This window comes from Bufo bufo, chromosome 5 (assembly GCF_905171765.1).
Source record: "Bufo bufo chromosome 5, aBufBuf1.1, whole genome shotgun sequence".
NCBI classification, from domain to species: domain Eukaryota; kingdom Metazoa; phylum Chordata; class Amphibia; order Anura; family Bufonidae; genus Bufo; species Bufo bufo.
In genome coordinates this window covers 557,596,643-557,612,796 of record NC_053393.1, presented here as the reverse complement: position 1 = coordinate 557,612,796, position 16,154 = coordinate 557,596,643, and the positions used below count along the sequence as shown (strand labels likewise).

The following is a 16,154-nucleotide window of genomic DNA, read 5'->3' as shown; positions in this document are numbered from 1 at the left end:
TGACCTATATCATCCTATGGATGATGTTCTCGGCGGAGTTCCAGTTATTTGTCCTTGTGCACAAAAGTTCCTACCTTTCAGCCCCTCCTTCTAAGGAGGTCCAGTGTGCAGTGCGCATGTCTCGGAGATGATCACTCAGGACAGTGGGGGGTTTGTGTTTGTTATCTAACCATCCCTAACTCACTACATTACAGAGAATATAGAAGGTGATATAATAATTAAAGTGGACAGAACCAATCCCTTACCACACATTACATTACATGTTCCTTCTGGTAGTGCCCCCTGCTGTTTATCCTGTGTCAAAATTTCTTCAACCTTATCCTGCGTTTAAAGATGGCCAGACATGTCCAGCTTCTTCTCTGCTCCCTCCTCCTGTCAGTGCCGGTGTAGTCATCTCGTGGTGAAGCAGTGCAGACGTCTTTCATTCATCCCTACTTGTATATTCATGGAGGTATATAGCTGTATCTACACAGAGGGGGTGCGGGGGGTTGCATTACATATCATTCTGCTACTTATTAGTTGAATCGCTGGGGCTGATTGTGAGGAAGAGGGGCTTAGGAAGAGCTGGCTGCAGTGCACTCCTGGGAGATGCAGGTGCTTGATGGTCACATGGGATGAGCTGCTGCCCACCCACAGAGAATGAAGAGACCAGAGCTGCAGAGGAGGGAGTAAAGAAGGATGAAAATACTGGAGAGCTGGGCTTTTTTTATATATATATACACTCACCTAAAGAATTATTAGGAACACCTGTTCTATTTCTCATTAATGCAATTATCTAGTCAACCAATCACATGGCAGTTGCTTCAATGCATTTAGGGGTGTGGTCCTGGTCAAGACAATCTCCTGAACTCCAAACTGAATGTCAGAATGGGAAAGTAGGGGATTTAAGCAATTTTGAGCGTGGCATGGTTGTTGGTGCCAGACGGGCCGGTCTGAGTATTTCACAATCTGCTCAGTTACTGGGATTTTCACGCACAACCATTTCTAGGGTTTACAAAGAATGGTGTGAAAAGGGAAAAACATCCAGTATGCGGCAGTCCTGTGGGCAAAAATGCCTTGTGGATGCTAGAGGTCAGAGGAGAATGGGCCGACCGATTCAAGCTGATAGAAGAGCAACGTTGACTGAAATAACCACTCGTTACAACCGAGGTCTGCAGCAAAGCATTTGTGAAGCCGCAACACGCACAACCTTGAGGCGGATGGGCTACAACAGCAGAAGACCCCACCGGGTACCACTCATCTCCACTGCAAATAGGAAAAAGAGGCTACAATTTGCACGAGCTCACCAAAATTGGACTGTTGAAGACTGGAAAAATGTTGCCTGGTCTGATGAGTCTCGATTTCTGTTGAGACATTCAAATGGTAGAGTCCGAATTTGGCGTAAACAGAATGAGAACATGTATCCATCATGCCTTGTTACCACTGTGCAGGCTGGTGGTGTAATGGTGTGGGGGATGTTTTCTGGGCACACTTTAGGCCCCTTAGTTCCAATTGGGCATCGTTTAAATGCCACGGGCTACCTGAGCATTGTTTCTGACCATGTCCATCCCTTCTTGACCACCATGTACCCATCCTCTGATGGCTACTTCCAGCAGGATAATGCACCATGTCACAAAGCTTGAATAATTTCAAATTGGTTTCTTGAACATGACAATGAGTTCACTGTACTAAAATGGCCCCCACAGTCACCAGATCTCAACCCAATAGAGCATCTTTGGGATGTGGTGGAACGGGAGCTTCGTGCCCTGGATGTGCATCCCTCAAATCTCCATCAACTGCAAGATGCTATCCTATCAATATGGGCCAACATTTCTAAAGAATGCTATCAGCACCTTGTTGAATCAATGCCACGTAGAATTAAGGCAGTTCTGAAGGCAAAAGGGGGTCTAACACCGTATTAGTATGAGGGCACTAATAATTCTTTAGGTGAGTGTGTGTGTGTGTGTGTATGTGTGTATATATATATATATATATATATATATATATATATATATATATAGGGAAAAATGGCGGCACTGGCTCCAAAGAGAGAAGGCGGGTGCACGTCCCAAAGGGAATGGACTGATTTCCCTGGTGGATATATTCAGAAAAATGAGCGGCACTCCAGAAATAAAAGCAGTGAACCCTTATTCACACCAGTGGTGCAACGTTTCGGCTCTGGTCACAACCCCCCTGCCACGAGATTCCGGATTTTGCTGGCAATCCAGGAATCCAGATTCCCACAGTGGGGTTTACTGAAATAGACTATTTTAGTTTTTTTTTCAGTAACCCACTGGTGAATCTGATGGTGGAGCAGACGAATCTGTACGCCCAACAGTTCGTCGCTCAAAACCCAGGCTCATTTTTGGCTAGACCCGGTGGCTGGACGCCGGTCAGTGCAGCCGAGATGAGGACATTTTGGGGCCTCGTGCTGCATATGGGTCTAGTCCAAAAACCCAGTGTCAGGCAATACTGGAGTGGGGACGTCCTATACCAGACCCCACTGTACAGTATGGTCATGACACGTCCCCGGTTTGAGGCCATCCGGAAATGTCTGCATTATTCCGATAATGCAGCATGTCCACCCCGAGGTGATCCTGCCTATGACCGGCTGTATAAGATACGGCCGGTCATCGATCACTTTGGGGCCACATTTCAGCAGGCCTACGTACCTGGAAGGGAGGTCGCGGTGGATGAGTCTCTCGTTGCGTTCAAGGGGAGACTCAGTTTCCGCCAATATATTCCCACAAAGCGGGCGAGGTATGGCGTGAAGCTATACAAAATTTGTGAGAGTGCCTCAGGGTACACTTACAAATTTTGTGTGTACGAGGGGCGAGATTCCCGTATTGAACCCCCAGAATGTCCCCCCACTCTGGGTGTTAGCGGGAAACTCGTGTGGGACCTTATGTACCCACTGCTGGATAATGGTTACCACTTGTACGTGGATAACTTTTATACCAGCATTCCCTTGTTCAGGTCCCTTGCCGCCAGATCCACGTTCGCTTGTGGGACCGTGCGGAAAAATCAACGCGGCCTCCCTGCCTACCCCCTCCAGGTACCTATCCCCAGGGGTGAGACCCGTGCCCTTACCAGTGGAAACCTGTTGCTGGTCAGGTATAAGGACAAGAGGGATGTCCTTGTACTGTCCACAATCCACGGTAACGGCACCACCCCTGTCCCTGTGCGAGGTACTGCGGCAACGGTCCTCAAGCCCGATTGTATCGTCGACTACAATCGGTATATGGGAGGAGTTGATCTCTCTGATCAAGTCCTCACGCCATATAACGCCATGCGCAAAACCCGGGCATGGTACAAAAAAGTTGCGGTCTACTTGGTACAGGTTGCCTTGTACAACTATTTTGTACTATCCCGAAGCGCTGGCAGCACAGGGACATTCCTCCAGTTCTATGAGGCAGTCCTCAAGGACCTGATCTTTTCGGACCGGGCAAGAGCAGGCCGGAGTACCTCGGGAACTGGAGGCGCCCGGATCGTCCCTGGCCAACACTTTCCAGGTGTGGTCCCCCATACTGGAAAGAAGGGACGAACCCAAAAAAAGTGCAGAGTGTGTCACCAGAGGGGGATACGGAAGGACACGACTACTCAGTGTGACACGTGCCCCGATCATCCGGGCCTCTGCATTATCGATTGCTTCAGGGAGTATCACACTTCCATGGAGTACTAAATTTTTATAATCCTCAACAGTCCACTAGAGAACATAAAACACTATGTCTCTCAGACTTTGGAGACACGGAAACATTTTTTCTTTCCCCAAAAAATATTAGTTTTAGTGCAGGCATCCTCAAACTGCGGCCCTCCAGATGTTGTAAAACTATAACTCCCAGCATGCCCAGACAACCTACAGCCATCAGCAGGGCATGGTGGGAATTGTAGTTTTACAATATCTGGAGGGCCGCAGTTTTAGGATGCCTGCTTAGTGTCTCCAAAGACTGAGAGCCATACATATTGGGCATCGTCGCGTGCGTAAAAGTCGTCGCTATAAAAATAACTTTTGACCAAACGCCTCGGATGAACGGTGTTAAAAATATAAAATAAAAACTGTGCCAAAACACCCATTTTTGGGCAAAATTTCAATTTGAATCCATTTTGCCGGTAATAAAGCAAGGGTTAACAGCCAAACAAAACTAAATATTTATTGCCCCGATTCTGTAGTTTGCAGAAACACCCCATATGTGGTCGTAAATGGCTATATAGCCGCACGGCAGGGCATAGAACGAAGGGAACTCCATATGGTTTCTGGAAGGCAGATTTTGATGGACAGTTTTGTTTTTTGACACCATGTCCCATTAGAAGCCCCCCCTGATGTAGCCTAGACTAGAAACTCCAAAAAAGTGACCCCATCTAAGAAACTACACCCCTCAAGGTATTCAAAAGTTACTTTACAAACTATGTTAACCCTTTAGGTGTTCCACAAAACCAAATAGTGAATGTAGAAACAATTTTTGAATTAATTTTTTATGTTACATTGCCTCAAAAAAGAGTAATATAGAGCAACCAAAAATCTAATTTACCCCAAAAATAGTCCCAAAACAACAACCACCTTATCCCGTAGTTTCCTAGATGGGGTCACTTTTATGGAGTTTCTACTCTAGGGGTGCATCAGGGGGCTTGAAAGGGTACATGGTATAAATAAACCAGTCCAGCAAAATCTGCCTTCCAAAAACCATATGACGTTCCCCTTCTTCTATGTCCTGCCGTTTAGCCAAATAGTAGTTTACGACCACATGTGGGGTGTTTTTGCAAACTACAGAATCAGGGCAACCCATTTTGAGTGTTGTTTGGCAGTTAACCCTTGTTTTACTCCTGGAAAAAATTGATTATATTGGAAAATTTTCCAAAATATAGAAATTTCTAAATTGTTTCTCCATCTGCCATTAACTCTTGTGGAACACCTAAAGGGTTAACAAAGTTTGTAAACCCAGTTTTGAATACCTTGAGGGGTGTACTTTCTTAGATGGAGTCACTTTTTTGAAATTTCTATTCTAGGGGTGCAACAGGGGGCTTCAAATGGGACATGGTATAAACAAAACCAGTCCTGCCAAATCTGCCTTCCAAAACCCATATGGTGTTCCCCTCCTTCTATGTGCTACCGTTCGGCCAAACAGTAGTTTACGACCACATATGGGGTGTTTTTGCAAACTACAGAATCAGGGCAACCCATTTTGAGTGTTGTTTGGCAGTTAACCCTTGTTTTACTCCTGGAAAAAATGGATTATATTGAAAAATTTTCCAAAAAATATACATTTCAAAATTGTTTCTCCATCTGCCATTAACTCTTGTGGAAGACCTAAAGGGTTAATAAAGTTTGAAAAAACAGTTTTGAATACCTTGAAGGGTGTAGTTTCTAGAATGGGGTCATTTTTGGGAGGTTTCTATTATCTAAGCCTCACAATATGACTTCAAACCTGAACTGGTCCATAAAAAGTGGGATTTTGAAGATTTCTGAAAATTTCAAAATTTGCTTCTAAACTTGTAAGCCTTGTAACATCCCCAAAAAATAAAATATCATTCCCAAAATGCTACAAACATGAAGTAGACATATGGGGAATGTAAAGTCATCACAATTTTTGGGGGTATTACTATGTATTACAGAGGTAGAGAAACTGGAAATTTGAAATTTGCTAATTTTTCAAAATTTACGGTAAAAATTGTATTTTTTTTGTGCAAAAAAATTAACTTTTTTGACCCAATTTTAGCAGTGTCATGAAGTACAATATGTGACGAAAAAACAATCTCAGAACGGCCTGGGTAAGTCAAAGCGTTTTAAAGTTATGAGCACTTAAAGTGACACTGGTCAGATTTGCAAAAAATGGCCTGGTCATTAAGGTGAAAATGAGCCCGGTCCTTAAGGGGTTAAAACAATAAAATATAATATAAACATAAAACCAGGAGCTACGCGTTTCGATGACTGTTGCCTTCATCAGACTCATGAAGGTCTTTAGACTCTGGGCTCTTTTCTCCCCATCCCACCTGTTGTTTCACCCCTGACAGCTGTGTCCAGGGAGCGTGCTGGGGTCGTGCAAGCATCCTGCCGCATGATGCAACGCTGGGCGTCTGACATCACTTCTAATTACAGTGCTGGAGACCAGAATTTGTCATCAGAAGATCCTGGCAGGCAGTGTGGAGCATCTGAAGGCTTGAGTCCCCAGACTCAGGACTCTCATTCGTCCAAGAGACTCTACTTGAGGATTGAGTCACTGGAGGAAGAGCCCATCTGTATATACACTCATTGACCAAAAATTCTGCACCAAAGAGGAGATGTTGGGACGAAATTTTCTATGTGTGACCATAATGATGATAAATGTAAGGGATCCCAATATTACAGAAATGGAGACATTTATTGGTGAAAATTGTCCAAGGCAACGAGGCTCTAGGACCCTATTCGGCTGCCTCCGGCCTGGACAAGAGATGAGATACGGCCTCCGGCCTGGACAAGAGATGAGATACGGCCTCCGGCCTGGACAAGAGATGAGATACGGCCTCCGGCCTGGACAAGAGATGAGATACGGCCTCCGGCCCGGATACAAGATGAGATACGGCCTCCGGCCCGGATACAAGATGAGATACGGCCTCCGGCCCGGATACAAGATGAGATACGGCCTCCGGCCCGGATACAAGATGAGATACGGCCTCCGGCCCGGATACAAGATGAGATACGGCCTGTTGAATCTAGAAGGGCCTGACTGGGAAACCCAGCATTATCCTGCTGATGAATTGAAGCCCTGCCATCAGAGGACCACGTGTGGTGGCAGGATGTCCTGCACATATTACTGATCTGCCAGTGTCCTCGTATCACTACTAGGGATGACTGACTGTCGTATGTGATGGCCCCCAGATCATCACCAGCAGGTGGCAGTGTGTCGCTCCAGAGCAGAGGCAGGACTGATGGAATGAAATATGGGCCTGGCATAACGCATCCCACTTTTTCCTTTCATCCTAGCCGTCCTTAAGAAGTTAGAATACGAATTACAGTATTCCTTTCTGCCTAATGCACAACTGATTCCCAATCCTGAAGTATTTATCTCTGGAAGACCCGATACCTCTTCCACTAAGACAAGATCCTCTTGTTTCTCCAGAAGCTGAAATCCTGAAAGCTTGTATTCTGAGCGAGAAAAACTCGGCTGAATCACAAGGCAGTTCATTCGCTTATTTACAGGAAAGTAAAGCTTCTGTTACAAATATGAACCTTTTGATTTTCTTTTTTTTTCTTTTCTTTTTGCCTAAAATCTAATATTTTTGATTTTTCCAGTAGGGATATGATAACAGCCTTACAACCAGTGCCCTAAAGATACAGATCTCATTCTTGAGATGTTTACCTTGCAGAGCATAGATGGACCAAGAGCTTCATTAAAACTATATCCCAGATCAGACCATCCCCTCTTGGAACATAACTTTAATCCTAAATAGTCTCTGTTATTCCTCCTCGAACCTCCTTGAGGAGTTGAGTTTGAGATTCTTGTCCCTTTAAAATGTTTATTTATTTATTTTTTTATTACCTTGCCCCGTAGGGTAGGGGAATTACAGGCTATTTTCATTAGGGTACCTCACCTCAAAAATTTTGATAACAAGATCATCCTAAAACTAGACTAAGCCTAAAATTGCCTTTCCTTTTCACCTTCCTTTTCAACAGGAGATTGTTTGCGTGAGGGGCCTGCGCACTGGGGGAAAACCCAGTGCGCAGGCCCCTCACGCAGACAATACTTACTTGGTCTCCGATGCCTGTGTGCTCCTGAATCCATTCATGGCCTTTGCTGCATCTCCCCGGCCTTTGCTGCCGTGACTGTGACCTGCTCCATCCTGGTGTAGATGGTAGTTGCATCCATCCTGGTGTTGTATTTCAGAAAACACTGGAGGGAGATGGTGAGAGGAGCCTTGTAACCTCTCTGTGGTCCTGTCCCTGCAGAAGACTAGAAGGGCAATCAACATGTGCTGCTGCCCTGTCAGACTCCTGGGAAACCAGTTACCAATAGGACTAATTCCTGGTTTCTAATTTGTTGGACGACCCCTTTAAGGAACCTTTGTAGTCATGTAAAACATTCCACACAACTTGTTCGACTGTCCTGTAATTTACAATATTTGCTTCACAGGATGAAGATCTGGGCAATATTAATACCACAGAGACAGATGTGAGCGGTGATGACCAGTGTAAGGAGAACATTCCTACAGAGACAGATGTGAGGGGAGATGAGGAATACAAGGAGGAGATTCCTACAGAGACGGATGTGAGGGGCGATGAGGAATACAAGGAGGAGATTCCTACAGAGATAGATGTGAGGGGTGATGACCAGTGTAAGGAGGACAGTCCTACATATAAGAGCCCAGGTGAGTAGTGACCACTAAATGAAGCAGAGACAAGTCTGTAACTGTAATGACCCTGGACTTCCCCCTATAGCAGGCGTCTTTTTCAGGTACTTAGTGTCCTCCAGTACTCAGATAACCCCAGGACTTACATTAGGACCAAACTGTGTAACAGCTGGACCGTCCCATGAAGAATAATACAAAGCACATATCCCAACACAAGCGGGTAAGAAGAAAGCCAGGAGATAGGAACTCATCAGAAAATGACTGAACCAGGATGGGGATGGTAACCAAATGGTGGAACAAACAGATGATGGGGGTTATATGGTGAGCGGATGATTGAACAGACAATAAGTGACCCTGACCCAAGCATTCCCTGAATCATTCCCTAGATCTGTCCTTCACTGACCATCATAGACATCGCTGACCCTCACTGTCTCTAAAGACATTTCTGTGGAAAACCCTAATCTGTAAAACTGACCCTAAAACTGACCACAGGAGGACACTAAGACCCAATCCAAACTGAGCAGAGCTGAACTAGAATCAAGGCAGGACAGACTGAAACATGAACCTCCCCCACCACCCACATACACACAAACTGCAAGACTGAAATGTAAAGACTGGACTGAAATAACTATAGGAACAAAACTACACCGATATAGAAAACTAGGAGGGATACTAGAAAATAAAAGGATTACGGGATTGAAAAGCACAGAGCTTACACTATAACCAGCAGCCCCCTGCAGAAACTAGGAATATTTACAGCGAGGCTAACCAGTCAGGAGCTCCTCTCCAAACAAGGTGAGCTACAGAAGAGCGGTCGGCTGAGCAAGAGAACAGCTACTGTATAATACATAGCAACTGCCCCAAACATACTAGTAGACAGGAGAAGATGAAACCATAGGAGTGTTCCTGCTGATCCTAGCCCATTACACTAAGGTGGTAACGACTCCCTCAGGTCTGCTCTGTGACTCTCCAGGACTTGCTCAGTAGTATCATGGTGACAGGTCTCTTCCATGAATCTCCTGGACGTGTCCTGGTGTCCCTCTGTGCAGCATTTCACAGGCCTCATGTCACACTCTGGACTGCACTGGATTCTGGTGTCCAAATCAGGAAATATGTAAGATGTCAACATATGTGTCGTCCATACAACTTGTTGAGTACCTTCCGGTTTCATCTCAAAAATTCTTAGGAGGATTGGGCTGCCATACCTCTTCATAGAGGGTAGGCTCCCACCTTCACTGCAGCTTCATGGTCCTCCTGACACCTTTGTTGCATACAGTGTTTCACTCTTCTAATTCTAGGGGCAATTTTTTCAATTCGCTGCCCCATCAGTTAGAGCTTGCGTCATGAACATAAGCAGAAGTAACTCATACTGTGTTGCACACCCACATTAGTTCAATATAGTCTGCCCATCTCCCCTTTTTCTGGAGCTGGTAGACGGGTGACAGATGGACTTAGACTAGTTGGTGATTAACTATTTGTTTGCTAAAGAGTTGAACAGACTTAAATGTTGACAAGTGTAACAGGCTAGATATAATGTGTTTACTAGTGTACAACAGACTAGAGATTAGCTAATTTTTTTCGAAAAAATTTGGTTTGATCCAAATTTATTCACGGCGAGCCTTTATAGCGGTGTAGAACACTGTGCCTGTATAGCAGTGTAGTACACTGTGCCTGTATAGCGGTGTAGTACACTGTGCCTGTATAGTGGTGTAGAACACTGTGTCTGTATAGTGGTGTAGTACACTGTGCCTGTATAGTGGTGTAGAACACTGTGCCTGTATAGTGGTGTAGAACACTGTGCCTGTATAGCGGTGTAGAACACTGTGCCTGTATAGTGGTGTAGAGCACTGTGCCTGTATATCGGGGTAGAACACTGTGTTTGTATATCGGTGTAGAACACTGTGCCTGTATAGTGGTGTAGAACACTGTGCCTGTATAGTGGTGTAGAACACTGTGCCTGTATAGCGGAGTAGAACACTGTGCCTGTATAGCGGTGTAGAACACTGTGCCTGTATAGTGGTGTAGAACACTGTGCCTGTATAGTGGTGTAGTACACTGTGCCTGTATAGTGGTGTAGAACACTGTGTCTGTATAGTGGTGTAGTACACTGTGCCTATATAGTGGTGTAGAACACTGTGCCTGTATAGTGGTGTAGAACACTGTGCCTGTATAGTGGTGTAGAACACTGTGCCTGTATATCGGTGTAGAACACTGTGCCTGTATATCGGTGTAGAACACTGTGCCTGTATAGTGGTGTAGAGCACTGTGCCTGTATATCGGGGTAGAACACTGTGCCTGTATAGCGGTGTAGAACGCTGTGCCTGTATAGCGGTGTAGAACGCTGTGCCTGTATAGCGGTGTAGAACGCTGTGCCTGTATAGCGGTGTAGAACGCTGTGCCTGTATAGCGGTGTAGAACGCTGTGCCTGTATAGCGGTGTAGAACGCTGTGCCTGTATAGCGGTGTAGAACGCTGTGCCTGTATAGCGGTGTAGAACGCTGTGCCTGTATAGCGGTGTAGAACGCTGTGCCTGTATAGCGGTGTAGAACGCTGTGCCTGTATAGCGGTGTAGAACGCTGTGCCTGTATAGCGGTGTAGAACGCTGTGCCTGTATAGCGGTGTAGAACGCTGTGCCTGTATAGCGGTGTAGAACGCTGTGCCTGTATAGCGGTGTAGAACGCTGTGCCTGTATAGCGGTGTAGAACGCTGTGCCTGTATAGCGGTGTAGAACGCTGTGCCTGTATAGCGGTGTAGAACGCTGTGCCTTGCAGTAACACACATAGGGAGTCTGCTGTGGTAGTGACATAATACTGTGAGTTTATATGACACACAGATGACAGGCGTCGCTCTTAGAATCACTGCACACTTAACTTATTTGGGCAGTCACAGGGCCAAAACTGACCAAATAACAAAAATTTGAACTCGGCCTTACAGGTCAATGTTAGCGCCAAGAAGAAGCGCACTCCTATGTGGAATCAGCTGACGACGGTGTAAAAGATGTCTACAGAACCTGTTCTATTAAACGCTTATACAAGTAGAGTCCCCGGGCAGAGCGGAGAGGGTGTGAGCAGTAAGTTTGTGTCGACGTCACAGATTATTTTGCCTTTCCTCTGATCCGTCAGAACAATAACCCCCAAAAAACGTATCCTGTCTGTGGAGCATCCGCATTCAGCATTTGGTCAGTAATCCATCAGTATTGCTAATGCCAAAAAAAACAGGAGTGGATCCAAAACAGAGATGACACGTGAACGGAATATTTGCATGTCTTCTGTGTTTTGTACCCACTCCTGCTTTTGGCTACCAAATCATAAGCCAATTCTGATGGGACCATACAGGCCTTACAGCTGCTACACAGACAGGATACTTTGTACGTCTCATTTTTCCTTCCTTCTGACAGATTAGAAGAAGGGTCAAATAAATGATGATGTCAGCCAGGCCGAAAGGCAAAATAGTGGCCCAATCATGAAGTGGTGGGAACAGCATGAGAAGTCCACAGAGTGGCCCTATGACATAGTGGTGAAGTGGAAGCACCAGGAGGAGGCCACAGAGTGGCCCAATGACAGTGTGGAGGTAGCAACAGAATCAGGAGACCACAGAGTGGCAAGGTGACATAGTGTGGAGGTGGCAGCAGCATCAGGAGACCGCAGAGTGACAAGCTGACATAGTGTGGAGGTGGGAGCAGCATCAGGAGACCACAGAGTGACCTGGTGACAGAGTGGGGAGGTGGGTTGCAATACCAGTACCAGCTGAAGATGTTGGGTGAAAGAAGGAGCACGTGGCATCAGATGTGTGGCATCAGGCGGGTGGCAGCATCAGAATAGTAGCTGAGGCAGGTCGCCAGAAGAAATCGGTCTCTTTTGTCAAAGTGATGGTGTGGCACCATGGATGATCGAGTCTAATGCATAAGGCATTGGTGGGTGGAAATCCTGGCTGATCCACGCCTGATTCATCTTGACAAAGGTCAGTCTCTCCACATTTTGGGTTGACAGGCGAGTTCTTCTTGGGGTAACTATGGCCCCTGCCGCCCTAAACACCCGCTCTGATGCAACACTACTGGCCGGGCAGGGCATCTTTTCCAGGGCAAACTCTGCCAGTTGCGGCCACAAATCCAGTTTGGCTGCCGAGTAGTCTAGCGGATCTTCAATGTGGGGTGGCAGGGTGCTGTCCAAGTATGCCACCAGGTCCTGCTCCAGGTCTAGCTGCTGCTGCTGCTGACGAGTAGTTTCTTCAGTAGGCGGGTGAAGAAAGCTGCGACTCTAGACTCGAGCTGATGGAGATGGTACTGCTCCTACCCCCCAATGGCAGAGGAACGTGAGCGGGCCCCCCCCCCCCCGGTCACACCTGCGAGAGGATAGACGATAGGCAGGCGCCAACTCCAACTGACTACATAGGATGTCTCTATAGTGGTTCAGTTTGTCCTCCCTCTTAGTGGGTGTAGAAAAGGCCCCCATTTTGGACCGGTACATTCAAGGACATGTATTGTCCTTGAACGTAGTTACAGCTCCACACACTGGCACTGCTGTGCACTTTGGCAGACACCGACAGGTTTAAAGGGAACCTGTCACCAGGATTTTGTGCATAGAGCTGGGGACATAGGCTGCTAGATGGCCGCTAGCACATCTGCAATACCCAGTCCCCATAGCTCTCTGTGCTTTTATTGTGTTAAAAAAACGTTTTGATCCATATGCAAATGAACCTGATAGGAGTCCTGTGTCTGGAGATGAGTCCAATTTTCTGAGCGCAGCACCGCCCCGCGTCCTCCGAATCTCCTCCTTGCTGGCTGACGTCACAGAGCTGGAGCGCCGAAATCTCGCGATGCGCGAGCTAGCGCATGCGCAGTGTCGGCATCGCACAGGGAACGAACTACGCATGCGCTAGCTCGCGCATCGCGAGATTTCGGCGCTCCAGCATTCTTTAGAAATGTTGGCCCATATTGATAGGATAGCATCTTGCAGTTGATGGAGATTTGAGGGAAGCACATCCAGGGCACGAAGCTCCCGTTCCACCACATCCCAAAGATGCTCTATTGGGTTGAGATCTGGTGACTGTGGGGGCCATTTTAGTACAGTGAACTCATTGTCATGTTCAAAAAACCAATTTGAAATGATTCGAGCTTTGTGACATGGTGAATTATCCTGCTGGAAGTAGCCATCAGAGGATGGATACATGTTCTCATTCTGTTTACGCCAAATTCGGACTCTACCATTTGAATGTCTCAACAGAAATCGAGACTCATCAGACCAGGCAACATTTTTCTAGTCTTCAACAGTCCAATTTTGGTGAGCTCGTGCAGATTGTAGCCTCTTTTTTCTATTTGTAGTGGAGATGAGTGGTACCCGGTGGGGTCTTCTGCTGGTGTAGCCCATCCGCCTCAAGGTTGTGCGTGTTGTGGCTTCACAAATGCTTTGCTGCAGACCTCGGTTGTAACGAGTGGTTATTTCAGTCAACGTTGCTCTTCTATCAGCTTGAATCAGTCGGCCCATTCTCCTCTGACCTCTAGCATCCACAAGGCATTTTTGCCCACAGGACTGCCGCATACTGGATGTTTTTCCCTTTTCACACCATTCTTTGTAAACCCTAGAAATGGTTGTGCGTGAAAATCCCAGTAACTGAGCAGATTGTGAAATACTCAGACCGGCCCGTCTGGCACCAACAACCATGCCACGCTCAAAATTGCTTAAATCACCTTTCTTTCCCATTCTGACATTCAGTTTGGAGTTCGGGAGATTGTCTTGACCAGGACCACAACCCTAAATGCATTGAAGCAACTGCCATGTGATTGGTTGACTAGATAATTGCATTAATGAGAAATAGAACAGGTGTTCCTAATAATTCTTTAGGTGAGTGTATGTCTATAGGTCACTTACAGCTTTCCCATCTTTATGCGGCTTTATACCCAGGGTTTGTGACCCCTTTTTCTAGTCGGGTATTTGTGAGGGTGGTTGCTTATGGGGACCACACGGGGCGCCCTCCTCCACACCCTCCTTTACCTTGTGCCTTTGTGTCATATTTATTGTCATTTGATTGTGTTTCAATAAACTAAATATATATTTTATATGTGTGTTCTCTCCTTTCTATGGGGTTATTGGTGTTTTTTTCGTTGGTTGGCTCAGTATATTATACTAGACCCCAGTGTATTTTATACACCCAATTAGAGTTTTGTCTTATAGGTTGGTCCAACAAGGTGGAGAGCCAGAAGTCATCCCTCTGCCGAATGGTGACAATTCGGCTGTCACTACGCAAGCAAGTGAGCATGCATCGTGCCATTTGTGCAAGTGACTCGGAGTGACTCCCTGCCTCCATCTCTGCTACATATTGCCACGGTGTGTCTGGGTCCTCTGCCTCGTCTTCCACATCGCCCTGTAGCTCCTCTGCCTTCTCCTGCTCCTCCTCTCCTGTCACCTGTGGGGATAAACCACCCATTTCGCTACACATTGCTTGTGCTCCAATGTCCTCCTCCTCCTCCAGTTCAGCCCCCACAGGGCTCATGTGGCTGTGAGATCTAGGCGCCACGTCTCCAGTCGCCTGACCAGCCAGATTTACCAGCATCTGTTCCAGGACATAAAGCAGTGGAATGACGTTGTTCATCCCGTAGTCCTGGCGACTGACAAATAACGTGGCGTCCTCAAAGGGCCAGAGCAAACGGCAGGTGTCACACATGAGCTTCCAGTGGCTGACATTGAAGTTACACAGGGGAGTACTCCTGTCCACTTAGATCATCAAGAAATCGTTGATGGACTTTCTCTGTTCGTATAGTTGGTCCAACATATGGAGTGGAATACCAACGGGTGGAAATGTCGCATATCAGCCTATGTTGGGGGATTCCGTTCTGCCACTTCAGCTCAAGGAGGGTGTGCTTTGCGGTGTACGAGTGGCTGAAGTGCATGCATAGTTTCCCGGCCATTTTTAGGATGTCTTGTAGATGGGTGGAAGACCTCCGGAACCGCTTGACAACCAGAATGAACATGTGTGCCATGCAGGGCGCATGGCTCAGCCCTCCTTGACGCAGCGCCGACACCATCCTCTTCCCGTTGTCGGTCACCATGGTTCCGATTTTGAGTTCTCACAGAGGAAGACAGGATTTGATTTCTTGATGAAGGACACGGAGCCGTTCCTCCCCTGTGTGACTCCGTTCTCCCAGGCAAACGAGGTGCAGAACAGCGTGACACCGCCGAGCCCTGCACATGTGGTATCCTGGAGGGCCCCTGTGAATTGTCCCTGCCATGGAAGCTGAGGAGACAGTGGAGGATGAGGAGGCAGAGGCGGACATTGTCGCAGGACTAATGGGATGGCAACGTGGAAGCGGAAGCGGCATCACCTGGCCAAGTTGTCGGTGTGGCTGTGCAGGAACCACATTCACCCAGTGGGCCGTAAAGGACATGTATTGTTCTTGAACGTAGTTACAGCTCCACACGCTGGCACTGCTGTGCACTTTGGCAGACACCGACAGGTTTAAGGACTGGCCCACCTTCTGTTCTACATACGTGTGCAGGGCTGGTACTGCCTTTTTGGCAAAGAAATGACGGCTTGGGACTCTCCGGCTCGGCACAAGTCATCATTTCTCTGAAAGGTGCAAAGTCCACCACTTGGAAAGGGAGGGACTGCAGCACCAGCAACTTGGACAGGAGCACGTTCAGCTTCTGCGCCGTTGGATGAGTGCACGCATACTGCTGTCTCTTGGCAATCGCTTCAGTGATCGATTTCTGACGGAATGACTAATGAGGAGTTGGAGGAGCAGGAGCATCAGAACGGGAAGAACAGACAGCTCCCTTCGGCTGAGGTGGTGGAGCTTTGACTGCCTGAAATTGGATGCAGCGGTTGCTGCGGCAGGCTGGACCACCACATCGGAGGCAC

At 47.0% G+C, this 16,154-nt stretch overlaps 1 protein-coding gene across 1 annotated transcript in view; it reads left to right on the top strand.

The window, feature by feature from the left end:
- The window catches only part of LOC121002652 (zinc finger protein 850-like), a 78,153-nt gene that overhangs the window by 18,414 nt on the left and 43,585 nt on the right, over window positions 1–16,154 (top strand). Inside the window, exon 6 of the mRNA XM_040434086.1 lies at window positions 8,085–8,319. Coding sequence (XP_040290020.1) covers window positions 8,085–8,319 — 235 coding nt within the window. The remainder of the gene's footprint in view (window positions 1–8,084; window positions 8,320–16,154) is intronic.